This window comes from Gallus gallus, chromosome 1 (genome assembly GCF_016699485.2).
Source record: "Gallus gallus isolate bGalGal1 chromosome 1, bGalGal1.mat.broiler.GRCg7b, whole genome shotgun sequence".
Lineage (NCBI taxonomy): Eukaryota > Metazoa > Chordata > Aves > Galliformes > Phasianidae > Gallus > Gallus gallus.
The window spans coordinates 88,481,253-88,495,619 of NC_052532.1; the positions used below are offsets into that span (position 1 = coordinate 88,481,253).

General features: G+C 35.8%; 1 protein-coding gene across 4 annotated transcripts in view; it reads left to right on the top strand.

Moving 5' to 3' along the window:
* The window catches only part of NECTIN3 (nectin cell adhesion molecule 3), a 62,276-nt gene that overhangs the window by 39,574 nt on the left and 8,335 nt on the right, over nucleotides 1-14,367 (top strand). For 2 of the 4 annotated variants that reach the window (XM_416630.8, XM_004938289.5), the window contains exons 6-7: nucleotides 8,242-8,380; nucleotides 9,474-9,555. In XM_416630.8, the coding sequence (XP_416630.5) occupies nucleotides 8,242-8,380; nucleotides 9,474-9,555 (221 nt within the window). Of the gene's footprint in view, nucleotides 1-3,225; nucleotides 8,197-8,241; nucleotides 8,381-9,473; nucleotides 9,556-14,367 lie in introns of those variants that run through there. The other 2 variants (XR_006931895.1, XM_040650119.2) reach the window with 2 other exon arrangements.

Consider the following 14,367-nt stretch of genomic DNA (forward strand, 5'->3'; position numbering starts at 1 on the left):
GAGCAGATGCAGTGTTTGGGGCATGAGGTGAATCATGTAGTTAGGTATCTTTACTGAACTTAATTATAGAAACTTACCTGTCTAAGGTAAGGTACTTGTATTGGAAGAGGTGGGGAAACTGTATCCACAACCTCGTTTAAGATAATAATAACAATTATGTGACCAAAATAGAGCAGAACCACTGCTAAAAGATGCTATCAATATTCACAGGGAATATTTGGAGACAAGTAATGGAGAAGAAACATACTATACTGTACCAGGGCTGTGGTGCATTTTGAGAAGGTACTAGAGCTATGCTTGATGTAAAGAGTTCATCTCACCTTTCATAGTAGAAAATGAACGAAGACTTAAAGTAAAAGATACGGTTTTATGCTGTTCTGTGTTTCAAGGGAGTGAGTTTTTTCAGCAGTGGTAGAATGTAGGCTTTTGATTTCTCCTGGTTTCATCAGTTATGGTCCCTATTTTAATGAGGATAGTAGCTATATATAACAGAATAATATTTCTGTGCTTCTTCACTTTGTCCTTCAGCGTGTACGTTTTAAAGACTTGAACAAAGGCCCCCAGCACAGTAAGAGACAAAGAGATAATGTAAAACATTGTCATAAATTAAGAGGTTAAGAAAAATATAAGCAGGAAATAGTTTTTAAATTACCATATAAATAGTTAATGTAGAGTTAAAATGATGTAATTCAGTATGTTGTGGAAAGCATAAAGAATGCAAAGAAGCAAGTTGCTGATGGTGTGAAATATTCCCTTAATGAAGACAGCTAGCTGGCATGCAAGCATCTTGTTTTTCTGGGTGGTTGTGGTCAAATATGCAGGGGTGAATTGTCTGAAGCACACTCTCTAAGTTAAGACATATTACACAAATGAAATGTTATGGAGTGGAGGTAAGGAACTCCAGTATTCTTGTTTTTAATGTTGTTTTCTATTTGTGAAATATGCTTAGAGAGCAGGAAGTGTGGAAGAATTATCTGGATATATTTTCAGAAAGCTCTGGGTAAAATAAGAAGGTAACTCTTCTTGTTCTTGATTGTAATTAATCTTACAAGTAAGGAGAGCTGTCATTCTCCTATGGTAGAAGATACTGACACAGATGGACGATAAAAGTTGCAATGATTATGCACTCCAGGAATGCATATAAACAAATGCTGAATTGCCCCTACAACTGTAGTGATCTGAAGATCAAGAAGCTAACTAGAGTTTGTAGGTAATGCAATTGAACAACTTGATAACTAGTGAATAAGATCTAACAGATGTACAAAAATATTTTATATTAATAATAGTATGAAACATCAGTGACGATTACTTGTGGTAATTAAATTTTTCAGGATGCATGTACTTGTGAATGTGCAGGATGAGACTTAAGACCTCATTATCAGAGGGAAACAAATGAAGAATTACTAAGTTAGTGTATGTTTCTGTGTAGATATGTCCTGGATGTAAATATTGCTGGTACTGTCTGAAATTGTATGCTAAGCTAACAAATCTTGTATCCGAAGTACATTTTTTCAAGAAGGAGAGGTTTGAATTTAAATTCTTGATCTGTGGAATTGTAGGACATGGGAACCCTGGTAAATTTGGATTGCTTAATCTCTACTTCTTTGTTAAATTATGAAACTCACATTAAATCCATTTTTACTAAAATCACAACCTGAACTCCTCTTGTTCATTTTGGTAGTACATCTTCCTTGTTCAATTTCCTGTCTTCTGTCAAATTAATTTCATTTACGTATGCCTCCCTAACAAATCACCACTTTTACCTAATCAGGTAATATAATAATCTGCTTTGAAAATCAATATAAAACTTAACATGTTAAGCTTAAAGTGAGATGCAGTCTGAAATACAATATGCGATGATGATGACCAATATAGCAGTTCTGTCTAATGTGAGAGAATTGTGTGACAATCTCTGAATAGTAAGATTACAAATCATGCATTCTTAAGCTCATGTTTCTTCAGATAACTGGATGCTTAACAAATCTCCAGTTCTAGCAATTTTAGTTTCTGCAGTGGTAAATTTAGGGTGCCTCTTTAATATTTAGTAGTTTGATGGATCTCGCTTATGGGCATTTAAATAACATGGCTACTTGACTATCAGTGTAATATTCTCTCTAAAAGACTTAAGCTGTAATAATAGGCTTAGAATTTGGTGCTCTACTTTTTTTTTTTTAAACTACCTTACATTGGGTGAGGCAGAAAGTTATTTTTATGTACTTCACTGCTGAAGTAGAAACTGGTATTGCATGTCACCTTGAAGTTGACTGGGGTAATCTCAGGAAGCATCTTTGTGTCAACAGCCCAAGACTTGAAACCTTGTCTTCAACACAGCTGTGTACATGTCCTCCAGCAGACATAAAGAGCAAAGGAAAAAACTTAGTGCTCGAGAAGCACTCAGTATCTGGCAATCTCTTGTTTCCTTGCATAGTCTGACAAAAAAATGATTGATATTTTTTATTATAGAATGAATATAGAATTGTTTTGAGGAGTCACATTTCTTCTAGGAGGAATGAGAGAGGGCATTTTTCACTGCAAATCTCCTAGTTTTTATCTTGAAATTCGGAAAGCTCCTTGTTCAACAGTAGTGTTATTTTAAGATTAATACATGCAATTTTTAATTGTTTCCTTTGCTAACCCTAAGGTGAAGCTGAGTAAGATATATTAATGAAACAGATAATTTTGGAGAGAATAGCTTGAAATCAGTAGTTCATGTGCTGGTGACTGAGTACACAACTCATAGTTTTTCATTCTTATGACAGTACCCTGAGCAATATCTGATGGGGGAGTTTGTGGAGTAATTTATTCTATGGCATAAACAATTTGTCTGAGTATTCCTAACTGCTGTCTGGAAAGGTAGGAGGTGTGGTTTTATATAATAGACAGCATTCTTCCACAAGGGAGGTTAATTTTGAACCACGAATGGAGAACATCTGAATAGAAATGCAGCTTGCTTTGAGTGCAAGACAGCTACTTAAATGATTTTTCTTGGCACACTTGAAGGAAACTTCCTATCCTGCAGCACAGATCAAACCAAGATGTACCAAAGTGGTTCAAAGCTTGTAGAAAGTGTAAGACTTCATAGTAACATGAACTTGAGAATGAAAAACTATTCTTGTAGAACATACCCATCAACTTTGCTTTCTTATAAACCCTTAACTGATTTAGCTTGCATTGACATTCTGTGCCTTTTCTGTGTCTTGTCTACTTCTTTGCTCTTTTCATTAGATCCTCCTACTACTACCACTCGACTGCCCACGGTTCCCTGGCATCCTTCGACTGATGGCATCACAGGTTTAGCAACAGAACCTAGAATAATAGATTTCCCATCATCAACTTTGCCAGCAATGCAGGAAGACACTTGGGGTACTGTCATCGGTAGTGCTGTGGGTGGGGCCCTCTTCCTCATACTGGTCAGTGTTCTGGTTGGAATTATCTGCTATAGGAGAAGACGGACGTTCCGTGGTGACTACTTTGCTAAGAACTACATTCCACCATCAGATATGCAAAAAGAGTCTCAAATAGATGTTCTTCAGTCAGATGATGTGGATTCTTACCCTGACAGTATAAAAAAAGAAATAAAGCATCCAATGAACAGCTTAATATCTAAAGATTATTTAGAAGACCCTGAAAAACCAGAGTGGAACAATATAGACAATATTAACAGGTACCAGGAACGTTATGAAAGACCGATGGATTACTATGAAAGTGGAACATTGGGGATGAAGTATATGGGTGGTGATTGTTACGATGACAATGAAGAAGACTTTGTTTCTCACATAGATGGCTCGGTAATATCCCGGAGGGAGTGGTATGTGTAGTAGCCACTGAAAACAAAACTTGTATTCACAATTCATTTCATTGGCTGATCACTTTCAGATTGTTTATACTTACATATGGGGAGGAATAAACTTTTTGAAACTGATTTTTTTGGAAGGTTTTTATATTGTGACTTGACAACTGCAAATATTGAATTTGGGGGAAGTGTATTTGAGCTGCTTTTTTTCCCTATGTTGTACTACTGTTTAAGATTTGAATTTGGAAGCAGAATGCTTACAAACCGGTTTATGTCAGAGGTTAAAAAAGAAAAAGCTAAATTAAAGTTACCAGTCATATTTGTTAAAGAATATAAAGTGGCTGTCTTGGGTCTCTGATTTAAAAAAATATATATATAGAAAAGTTCTCATAAGAGTGATCAAATAAAATTTTGTGGGCATTTATTTTGCAGAAGTAGAAAGTGAATTACTCAAATCTAGCTGCCATCTGTGGTAGTCTTAATGCTTCTATATAACAAATAACTTACCAGTTATGATGAGTTACAGTGGAATCAAAGCTTTATTTTTAGGTTTTTTCTGCACAAAAATGAATACCTCTTAGCATTTTAATGAGCCTTCTTGTAACTATGTACTTAAAAGAAGTCATTGCACTGAAAGTAACTTATCTATGAACAAGGTTTTGAGGAGTAACTGTAAACTAGTAAAACGCTTGTTTGAATAAGAAAATTATTTTTGTATAGTCATTGATTTATAAATATTATGTGTATATATACATACAATATGGTATTTTGTTGAGCCTGTACTTGTTAGGACGTCAGAATCCTTTATTGAACATCAGGCTCCTTTTGCAAGTACAGCATATAACTTTAATGAACCCTTTCTGAGATGGGAATCTCAAATTTGAACTGGACACAGCTAGTAAGAAAACTCCAATGGATTTTTAAGCTGGAGGTGAAAGCAAACTTGAATATTTCCTGGGATGCCAATAAACATCGTGTGCTAAGAGGTGTCAAAATGTTTGCTGGAGTTTATATGACTAGAAGCTAAAACAATGGTTTTACTCTGCTTCTAAGAAGTTAGAATGCTTCCTTTGTAGAGAGTACCTAGAACTTCAGATTATTATTAGGGAAGCGAACACTTGCGCTGCTGCTTCATGTAGTGAACACATGCAATGCAATGATGCAACTACAGAATGTATTAAGACACAGGAGTTGAGATAAAAATATGCAGTTTCTGTGCTGCAGTGGATTTGTTTTCGCTGCAAACAACTTAGTGTTTTAAGTGTGCTTGAATTATAGAAAAATGAATTCAGAGTGAGAAGGAAGGGTGTAGAAATGCCATTTTAAAATGTCTAGCATGGAAAAAACAAATGAAGCTGAGAAGTCTATTAGGACTTGAAACATGAAAAAGTGAAAAACACTTAAATTTGAAATGAAATAGGTCACATGCTTACAGCTACTTCAGTGGAGTTTCTTGCTGGAATTACTTTGCTATCCTCATGATCTTTGGTAGTTTAAAGCATTTAGAGCTTTACAAAAATAGCTGTTTTGAGTGTTGTAGACAATACACTGTGATTGCATATGACTGCATGTCTTCAAAAAAAAAAAAAGATGAAAACAGCTTTATTTGAAATTCAAATGGAAAAACTTCCCTAAACAACTCAAGTTCACATTCGGATTAATGGAGTACTGATACATGATTAACCAAAGTCTCAAGAACACTAGGAGATCATATTGTGTATCAGTAGCTAGAGAGCAAACCCAAAGAGTTTGTTTCTAGCTGAGGGTTCTGATGCAGATTATTTCTGGAATAAAGAGACCATACATCTCTTCAAATAACAGTACTTGATATGTCATCTTTAAAAGATGGTGTTACTTAAATATAACCACGGACATTTTCTCCACGTGGGTTATCTTTTCTCTGTGGAGTTTCTTGTTGGTGTTCTTGCTTTTTAAAGAAAAAAATATATATTTAGTTCCCATTGGTTAAGAAGTTGAAGTGTTTTGGTGTTGAAGCTGATAATAGATATAGGGCTTACAAGTGTTGCAATGTTTTTGTATATTGTTATGTCTGCTGTTTAAAAGAAAAAAAAAGAAATTGATTGTAAGTATAAATGGCTGTTGTGTGAATAAACTTTTTGTTACATTCTCGAATATAGGTAGTGTTTAAAAAGTTTGACAGACATACCTTGAAAGCAAAGGTGAAAAAGCACAAAACCACAGGCTGGGCAGAAGAAACTATTCTAATTAGACTGTTAAAACAGCTTTGTAGCATCTCCTCTTGGAGACCCTAACCTTTCAAAATGAGTTGCTTTAGTAATTATTTGAAGACTGTGAACCTTAGGAATAAGGGATAGTTGCTTTCCATACAACTGCACTTCAAGCACTGTAGATGCACTGTCTAGGTGTCATAGAATTCAAGAGAGAACCACAACAACAAAAAAGCATCCTCTTTACTCAGCTGCTGTAGTTCTGCTTTAACTACATGTTGTAACTTCATTCCCATCTACTCACACCTCTTGGTGATCAAATAACCATGTAGCTGGTGCTGTACATCTTAAGTGCCCTCTGATTTGTTATCTTGGCAAAGTAGTCTGGGTTTGTTATTGTTCATCTTGTTAGACTGAAAATCTGTTATCTGGCCAAAGCAGTCCCAAAAAAGTAAATTAATTGAGTACTGCAATAACTGCACTTCACTTTTTGTGTACTGAGATGCTTGCCTGGATGTTGCTTTGTTTCCTGGATGGAGGTGAATGGGTAGCTGCTTTTCTCACACCCAAAGCAGAATTGTCTAAGCTTTTACTGAACCTAGTGCTTTGTATTAACTTCTGATAACTCTTCCTTAAATAAGATGGCACTGAGTATAATCTAAATTTAAGCATTTAAAGTGCAACAATTCAGCTTTCTACTGTCTGATATGCCCATTTTCTTTTTTTAATGAGAAGAGGGGAATTAAGGGTCTCATATATGTGATTCTTGTATTTACACTGGTATCTGACCAGCAAATAAGGCTTGTGTTAGGAAAGCTGTGTGGTAAAAACAAAGGTCACCTAAAGCGGTATGTTACACTGATTTTTTTTTTTTCTGTCATCTGTTAGTTAAAATTAAGGGATTGAGTCATAAAGTCACAAAAAAAAAAAGCAAACAACAGTAAACACCACCAACTTAATTCTGTGTAATAGTTTCTTCCTGCTACTTAAAAATTTAAGTGGTTCCAAGGGATTATTGTTGACAGGTCTTTCATAAGCTTTTTTCTTTTGAACTGAGGGATGAGAAAAGGGGTGCTTTAGTCCAGTGTAAAATGACAATTGAACTGCTAATGAGTAATTGATAAAACAGCTTATATAATTGTTTTGTTCCTGGATGTTTAGGCAGCTGAAAGGACTCCTAAAGTTTCCTAAACTAGGAGGCTAAATTGGAGAGGATTGTTTGGTGTTCAGAGAAACAATATGAGCGTTTCTTAAGGGAAATAAATGGAGTACATCGCTAGAAATGTAGGTGTAGGTAAATGTAGGTGTAGAGCTGTGTTAACTTCAAACTCCTTTGCTACCATCTTTCTGATTCTGTAATCTATATACATCTGAACAGTTGTTTCTGTATGCCACTAGTATTTTACAAGTAGTGGTTTTAATGAAGCCAGTGTGAATTATTCCTGTTACACAACTCTTTGATAAGTTACTGGAAGTTGGGAATGTTGAATCTAATGTTGAATAAGAGCTTGCTAGCAGGTTTCACACTTACTTTTAGAAATCTTTTACAACTTAGTGAATTCCTGGCATAGTGAAATGAGTGATCTTTAATGACTGATGTGTGCTAATTCAGTATGACAGCTTGTTAAGCGTAAGATGTAGCACTGCTGTGGTTGAATGAAAAATGCTCTTCTTAAAGAAAAAAATATTGCTGTTCTTCACATAATCTTCTTATAAAGTTTATGAGTACAAACGACTGCTTCTCTTAGCTTTAGGTAGTAGAGAAACATAGGTAGTCCTAGGAGTTGCTTTAAGTGTGAGCCAAGCATAAGCGTGTTTGCATTGTTCTTCATAGTGTATCTTTACTGGACTGTATGTTTCACTTTTTTCTTTCTGTAGGCTTAATGAATTTGAAGAGATCACCAATAATGTTATAGTTTTTCTAGGTTTTTTTTTAATTAATACTTCATTTGTTCATGTAAATACAAAGCGTGTGTTCATCTTGCCTTGGAATTTAATATCAGAGCATGTAGCTAGTATTTTTTAAAAGTAGTCAGTGAAATGCTTGAACTGATATTCATGACTTGAGGTTGCTTAACTTTACCAATTCTTGAAATGGGCGGCTGGAGCCAAGGATCACAAGAGTGCTAGTACAGGAAGAGGCTTTCTGTTTGGTGATGGAGAGAAGAGACGTTCCTCAGAGCAGCACTGAAATAGCCTGTTTGAGCATTGAAAGTATGTGAACTTCATAAAAGTGTAATCTATACTATCACATTGCAGATATGCCATTTAAGCAGACATCTTCTGTTGCTGTAGCAGGGGCTGTGATTGGAGCAGTCCTTGCTCTTTTTATCATTACCATCTTTGTGACAGTGCTGCTGACGCCAAGGAAGAAAAGGCCATCCTATCTTGACAAAGTGTAAGTATGTACTGATTTTTTTTAATTGAACACAGTATGTAAAAAACGTGTCGTCCATATTCTTATTCAAATTACTGAGCTTCTTTAGCGTCTGTAAGTGGTCATGACTTTAGGACTGTATATTCGGGTTAATCACATGTAAAAGTCGCTTGCATTTTTTTTTTTAATGAAGAAGCTAAGCATTTGGTTCAAAGGTAGTAAATATTCATTTACATATTCTTCAACTTAGTTCTGTTTTCTCTTACATTTTTCTAACTGCATGCAGTTTGAGCTAGAGGGTAGAGGGAGACACATCTTACTTGCCACAGGCATAAGACTACTAGTTTATCATAACCATAGTTCAAATTTGCAAGTAAACTTGTGCTTTGTAGAAGTAAATGTCAGGAACAACTGACTTAATGTGCTTGCTTGCACATTAGCTGTTAAGTTTATGATACAGGCACGTGGTTTATTGTGTTAAGCATCTGATATCACAGAACTGTGGGGGTTGGAAGGGACCTTTGGAGATCATCGAGTCCAAACCCTCTCCTAAGAGGAATCCTCAGATTCCCTGCAGTAGGTAGCACAGGAAAATGTCCAGGTAGGTGATATGGACAAGTAAAACTAAGCAAACAAATTCTGGAGGGATTTAGTCTACACATGTAGACCTGGTTTGGAGCATGCATTAAAAAGTGACAGTGGTGGTGAATATCTGTAAATAAGTTGTTGTGGTTTTTTTCACATATGCTGTATACAGTTAACGCTTGAATTGAATGGGAAATGCATGTCCCTCATCTTTCTATGCTTGTTGAGGAAGAATAATGTGCATGAATCCCTTGATCTAGGAAGATCAAATCAGGTATTATCCTACAGATGACAAACTTCTAAAGTGATTAGAAATAACTGTTTGATATCTGTTTCTATTAGATTTTGTAGTTAAAGAATACTTACTTGAGGTCTTAGGCATTTAAGTAAATAGCCTTTTGCTTTTGCTGAGAAAGGTCATGATCGATTATATGCAAGACTTTGGTTACAAGCCTTTTCTGACCATTCAGCAGGACTTTACAAACGTGGCTTGTCATTCTGTCATACCTTGATCTTTTTTTTAATACAGGATTGATCTTCCGCCCACTCACAAACCATCTTCACACGAGGAGAGAGCGTTCTCTCTACCGCAGAAAGAAACTATAATTCAGGTGAGTAAGGGATTATACCTAAATAGAGATAGAAAGTGGTAACTTTGCTGCTTTACTTAAGTTTGGATTTGCCTTGCTGATAATATATAGAGACTGGTTGTTAATTCCTAACTGAAAGTTTTCTCTACAGATATGATGTCTGACTGTTTATGTTCTTGGTGTTAATGGAGTCTTCGAAGATTTGGGAGCTGGTGGATAGATCCTTTTTGTATCTCTAGTAGTGTTTGATAGACTTTGTTACTACTGAAGTAGAAGTTACACTTGAAATTCTATGGTTATTAAGGAAATATACATAGCTTGATTTAGAAAAAAACTATTGTACGAGAAACAGATACATATAGTGGACTTAACAAAAGACTTGAGCACAATGATCTTTTTTTTGCAGTTAACAATTGCCTCTTTATTAAGCAGCTATGGTTTGAGTGGTTGGAATATTTTGGTATTTTGGCTTTGCTGTCGTTAGCTCAGAGCATGCTTTTTTGATTCTCAGTAAAGATCATCAAATCACTTAAGTGTCTGCGGTTACCTAGCTGCTTCCTTTTTTTCTTGAATATATAAATCAGCAACAAAAGATTCTACATTAACTCTGTGACAAGTAGTTGAATTTTTAGTGGTGCTACACAAATAACATTGGCCTGTGTTTTTTTTAAAACGTCTGGATATTCCATGGCTGCAGTCTGACATGGAAGTCTCAGTTATTGATGTTCGTAATAGCTCTGGAAACTCTCTTGAAGAAAATCTACAAACCTTAGAGATCTGAATTGCTAATAAAAGCTTTCTTCTATTGCAAGTAATGCATAAAAAGAATATTGTGTGTTATAGATAATATGCTGAGTAACAGTTGCTAGTGTTGTTGAATAAGGTGGGAATCTGAAATCTCCCATTGTTGGTACAAGTATGATTATATTGATATGAAGGTGCAAGAAGTTTAATTGGCAAGAAATATAGTGAGTTTTCATCTTTTGGTCTTAATGATAGTGTAAAACAATAAGGCAACACAGTGCTTTTTGCTGTTCAGGTTGGGTACCTTCTTTTGCTTACAGTGGTGTAACTCTTCTGACATTACCGTAGTGAATGCAATACTGCTGGATTATACTTGTATTAACACAGTCCTATACTTGAGTTATGCTAAAAGATTATCTGTGTACTTAATCAAAGATACAGACTATTTTGAGTTACATCCGTAGTGCTGCCAAACAGCAAAGTGATAACAAAGAAATGCAGTTCTTTGTCCTCTACAGGGGTACTCAGGAGTTTAGCTTATGCTCCTTTCCTTTTATGAGATGTCTGCTGTCTTTGAATTCTCTCTGGTGATGCTTGCTGTGGATTCTGTTAGTATTTCAGAACTAAGAAAAACTGCAGTTGACTGTAATCCTTGTTCAAAGAACAAATGTTTTATTGAAATACATTTTTTAAAACAGAAAAACAAAATACTCATCTTCCTCAAACTGGATACATTTAGAAGTTGTTTGGGGAAAGTGGGGAGAAATCTAGTTCTCTTTGAAGCTAGATGTTGACTGCTTTATTTAAAAACAAAACATGTTGGCATAACATTGTTAGCATACTTGTTTCTCTTTTCTGGAATTCTGTAAAACTGAAAACAACTGGAGCTGGAGGCTGTCTTCCTAGCTGTTAATGATACTACTCATAATCATGTACTGTCTGTTATGCTTGAGGCAAGTGCCTCTGCTTAATCTAACAGACGTGTCAAAATACTACCTGTAGTCAAGAAATGATTGGTTGTATTGTTTTGCTTAAGAAGCCAGTAGTTGAGTAGCTGTCAAGATGGGAAAGAACAAGTTAGCTCATTACTGTGTTGTGTCTTGTTTGACAAAGTGTCTGTACTGGCTATGCTATTGGTTCCAAGTGCTGTCTGATCTGCAGTATCTGGACAGAAGTGAAAAGCGTGCTGGTGAGCCTCTACATAAAATATATTCAGGTGAAAGCTTCCAGTTACACTGAAAGGAATGGTGGATTAAGTGTTACTGCATTGATGACAGCAATAGAACATAGGAAATCTGAGCAGAAATCATAGACCACACAAAGGTGCAAAGTAATATAGAAGGATAATGAATTTAAAGGGTATCTCCTGCATACTCCAGTAGCTGAGCATTGTTTCAATTTAAGCTAACTGATATCATGTGCAGCTTTGTAAACTGTCTCTACAGTTATTGTTCACGTCAAGCGCAGTAGTATTTTGGGTCACATGAGGTATTTCAGATATAACTGAATAAGCTTAAGTTATCCTGTTTGTGTGTCAATAGTAGTTATTTGAATTATGTTTTATCTATATTGGAGCAGATGCTATTAGAATGGGAGGAACACTGTGTTTGGTAATGCTGGAAAACAGTGTTTTCACAGTTACATTTTCAGACTTTGTAGCTTTATGTATAGTTGTTTATGTACTCACATTAAACAATCTATGTGCGTGTGGGAGTAGCTGAAAACTTATCTTTTCCATACTGATATTTGTAGATACCAATGTATATATTCCTATGATTCCTGTAAGAATTGAGGAAATACGGTTGGCCCTAAAAGAGTGAGGGAGAAGAGAGAAGTGCAAACCAAAGGGATATTAAATGGAACAAAGATAAGAATGACTGTGTAATTTATTTTTACTTGAATATATTGCTAAGAACCAAAACTTAGGAAACGTAGGCAGGAACTCTTTTTCATTGTGAAAACTATAGTTATGTCTAGCGTGACAAACCTTTGCAAAGGAAAGATGCAAAATCACAAATGAAGTATATTTTATAATGTAATGCATGAATATTCATATATTGATACACTAAGAAATTATTTGGGCATTTTGTAGCAACAGAAGTAAAGAAACACAGTTCAGTAGGTAATTCTGTGCCTGAGGAGACTGGCTTTAGACTTAAAACATCTAAGAGTACCTAATATACTTAGCTAAGAATATTGTGGTTTAGCCTGGCAGGTGGTTCAGCACCTCACAGTTGTTCACTCACTTTCACCCTCCCCCCCCCCACTCCCCATCCTGGTGGGGTGGGGAGAGGAAACAACCAAGTAGAACTTGTGGGTTGAGAAGAAAATTTACTAAGATAAAGGAAAGGATAATTATGGCAAATATATGTAAATAAATGTATGTAGCAAGTGATGCAAAAGCAATTGCTCACCTCCCATAGGCTGATGTGAAGCCGGTGCCCCCCAAGCAACATAAGAGAGAGAGGTGAACTTCCAAGACCCTTCAAAGCTCCTTCTGTGTGATGTCATGTGGTATGGAATATCTCTGGCCAGTATCAGCTGTCCTGATTTTGTTCTTTCCCAGCTCCTTGGGCCCTTCATTGGGAATGGCCTTGGCTCTGAACCACACTGCTTAGCAGTTATAGACATCAATGTGTTATCAAAATTGTTTTTCTCCTAGAACCAAAACATAGCATCATGCCAGACTCTATGAAGAAAACAGTTTTGTCCCAGCTGAAACTGAGACACTAAGCTATCCAATCAAATGTGAAAGCTCTTTAATGTCAATAGAAGTATTCCTGTTCAAAACAGGGAAAATGACTGTGAGCTTGTAATAACAAAGTTAAAAGCATAAAGCTGTGTAATGACCTTGAGTGAGTAATAATATTTTTGATCAAATTTAAAAAACAATAAATCATTCTCGGTAGTCTTAATTGAATAGCATAGTCTTTATTCATTTATAGGTTGACTTTTGCATTCTAGTTTTTTTCCTAGTAGTCTTAATACAGGTGGGAATTTGTCTTCCTTGATGGAAAAGCACGCATTGCTTCAGACAGAAAGAACTGTTTAGACAGACAAGATGGAATAGAAGGAAACAGGAAACGTAAATAGGTAGTTATCTGTATTGATGAAGGATCTTAAAATAGGAGAAAAAATATTAAATTGTTATGGAGTAGAATGAAGTGCCAAGGCTTCTATGAATGGACTCCAAGTGTATGAAGGCAATTTATGCTGTATGGGATGGATTCCCATAAGTAAGAATTGTTAAATATTGTTGAGACTAGGTAGGACATCTTTATAATCTAAATCAGAAAGGATGAGGGGGGGAGTGCATGATGAAGATGTTAGTGAGATAATTGGTTTAGTCCCTTAAAGGACTGTCTGAGAGAGCACAAATCGAGTAAAATTCATTGCTCTTATGAAACACTGAAATACATGAAGATAAGCAAATGCAAGCTAGCGTACATAGAAGAGCTTAAAGCACCAGATGTGTAGTGTACTTCTGTATGTAAGCACTGTTGTGTAGATCAGTGCTAGTTTCCTTTGACAGAGTATGATTCTGAATTGTCACTTGCTCCATGGCAGTAACATGGAATTCCCGTCTCTTGTAGCAACAGCGCTGTGTTTTCATGCCCTTGGAGAGTATTTGCTCTGTCAGTGATTTTAACTGAATAAATGATCCCAGTGGAACTTTCTGTTCTGGCTTCCTAGAGTTAGCCTCAGTCATTTCTAAATCCACTCTTGGTGGAAATTGTAGGACAGGTTGACTTTTTCTCCTCCTAGAACCTCTTTATGTGGTGAATGCATGTTGTTAGTACTGACGTGAAAGAGCACTGCATTTCCTAGTGAGTGGTAAATCATAGTTTGAATTGATTGATGGATTGCAGACTGGGATTTTAAGTTAAAAAAAAAAAAAAGTGACTTTGAAGTGGTGGGGAGTGGAAGAGTTAATAGGAAATACAAAGCAGAAAACTTGACAAATGTTTGGGAAAAAATAAGTCTGTGAAGACAGTGGAAAAGAATAGCTAAGGAAGAGGGGAAAAAAGCATCAGATATTTTTCAGCTTGCTTCACCATGCATTTGCAGATTAGGTTATAAGTTAAGTAA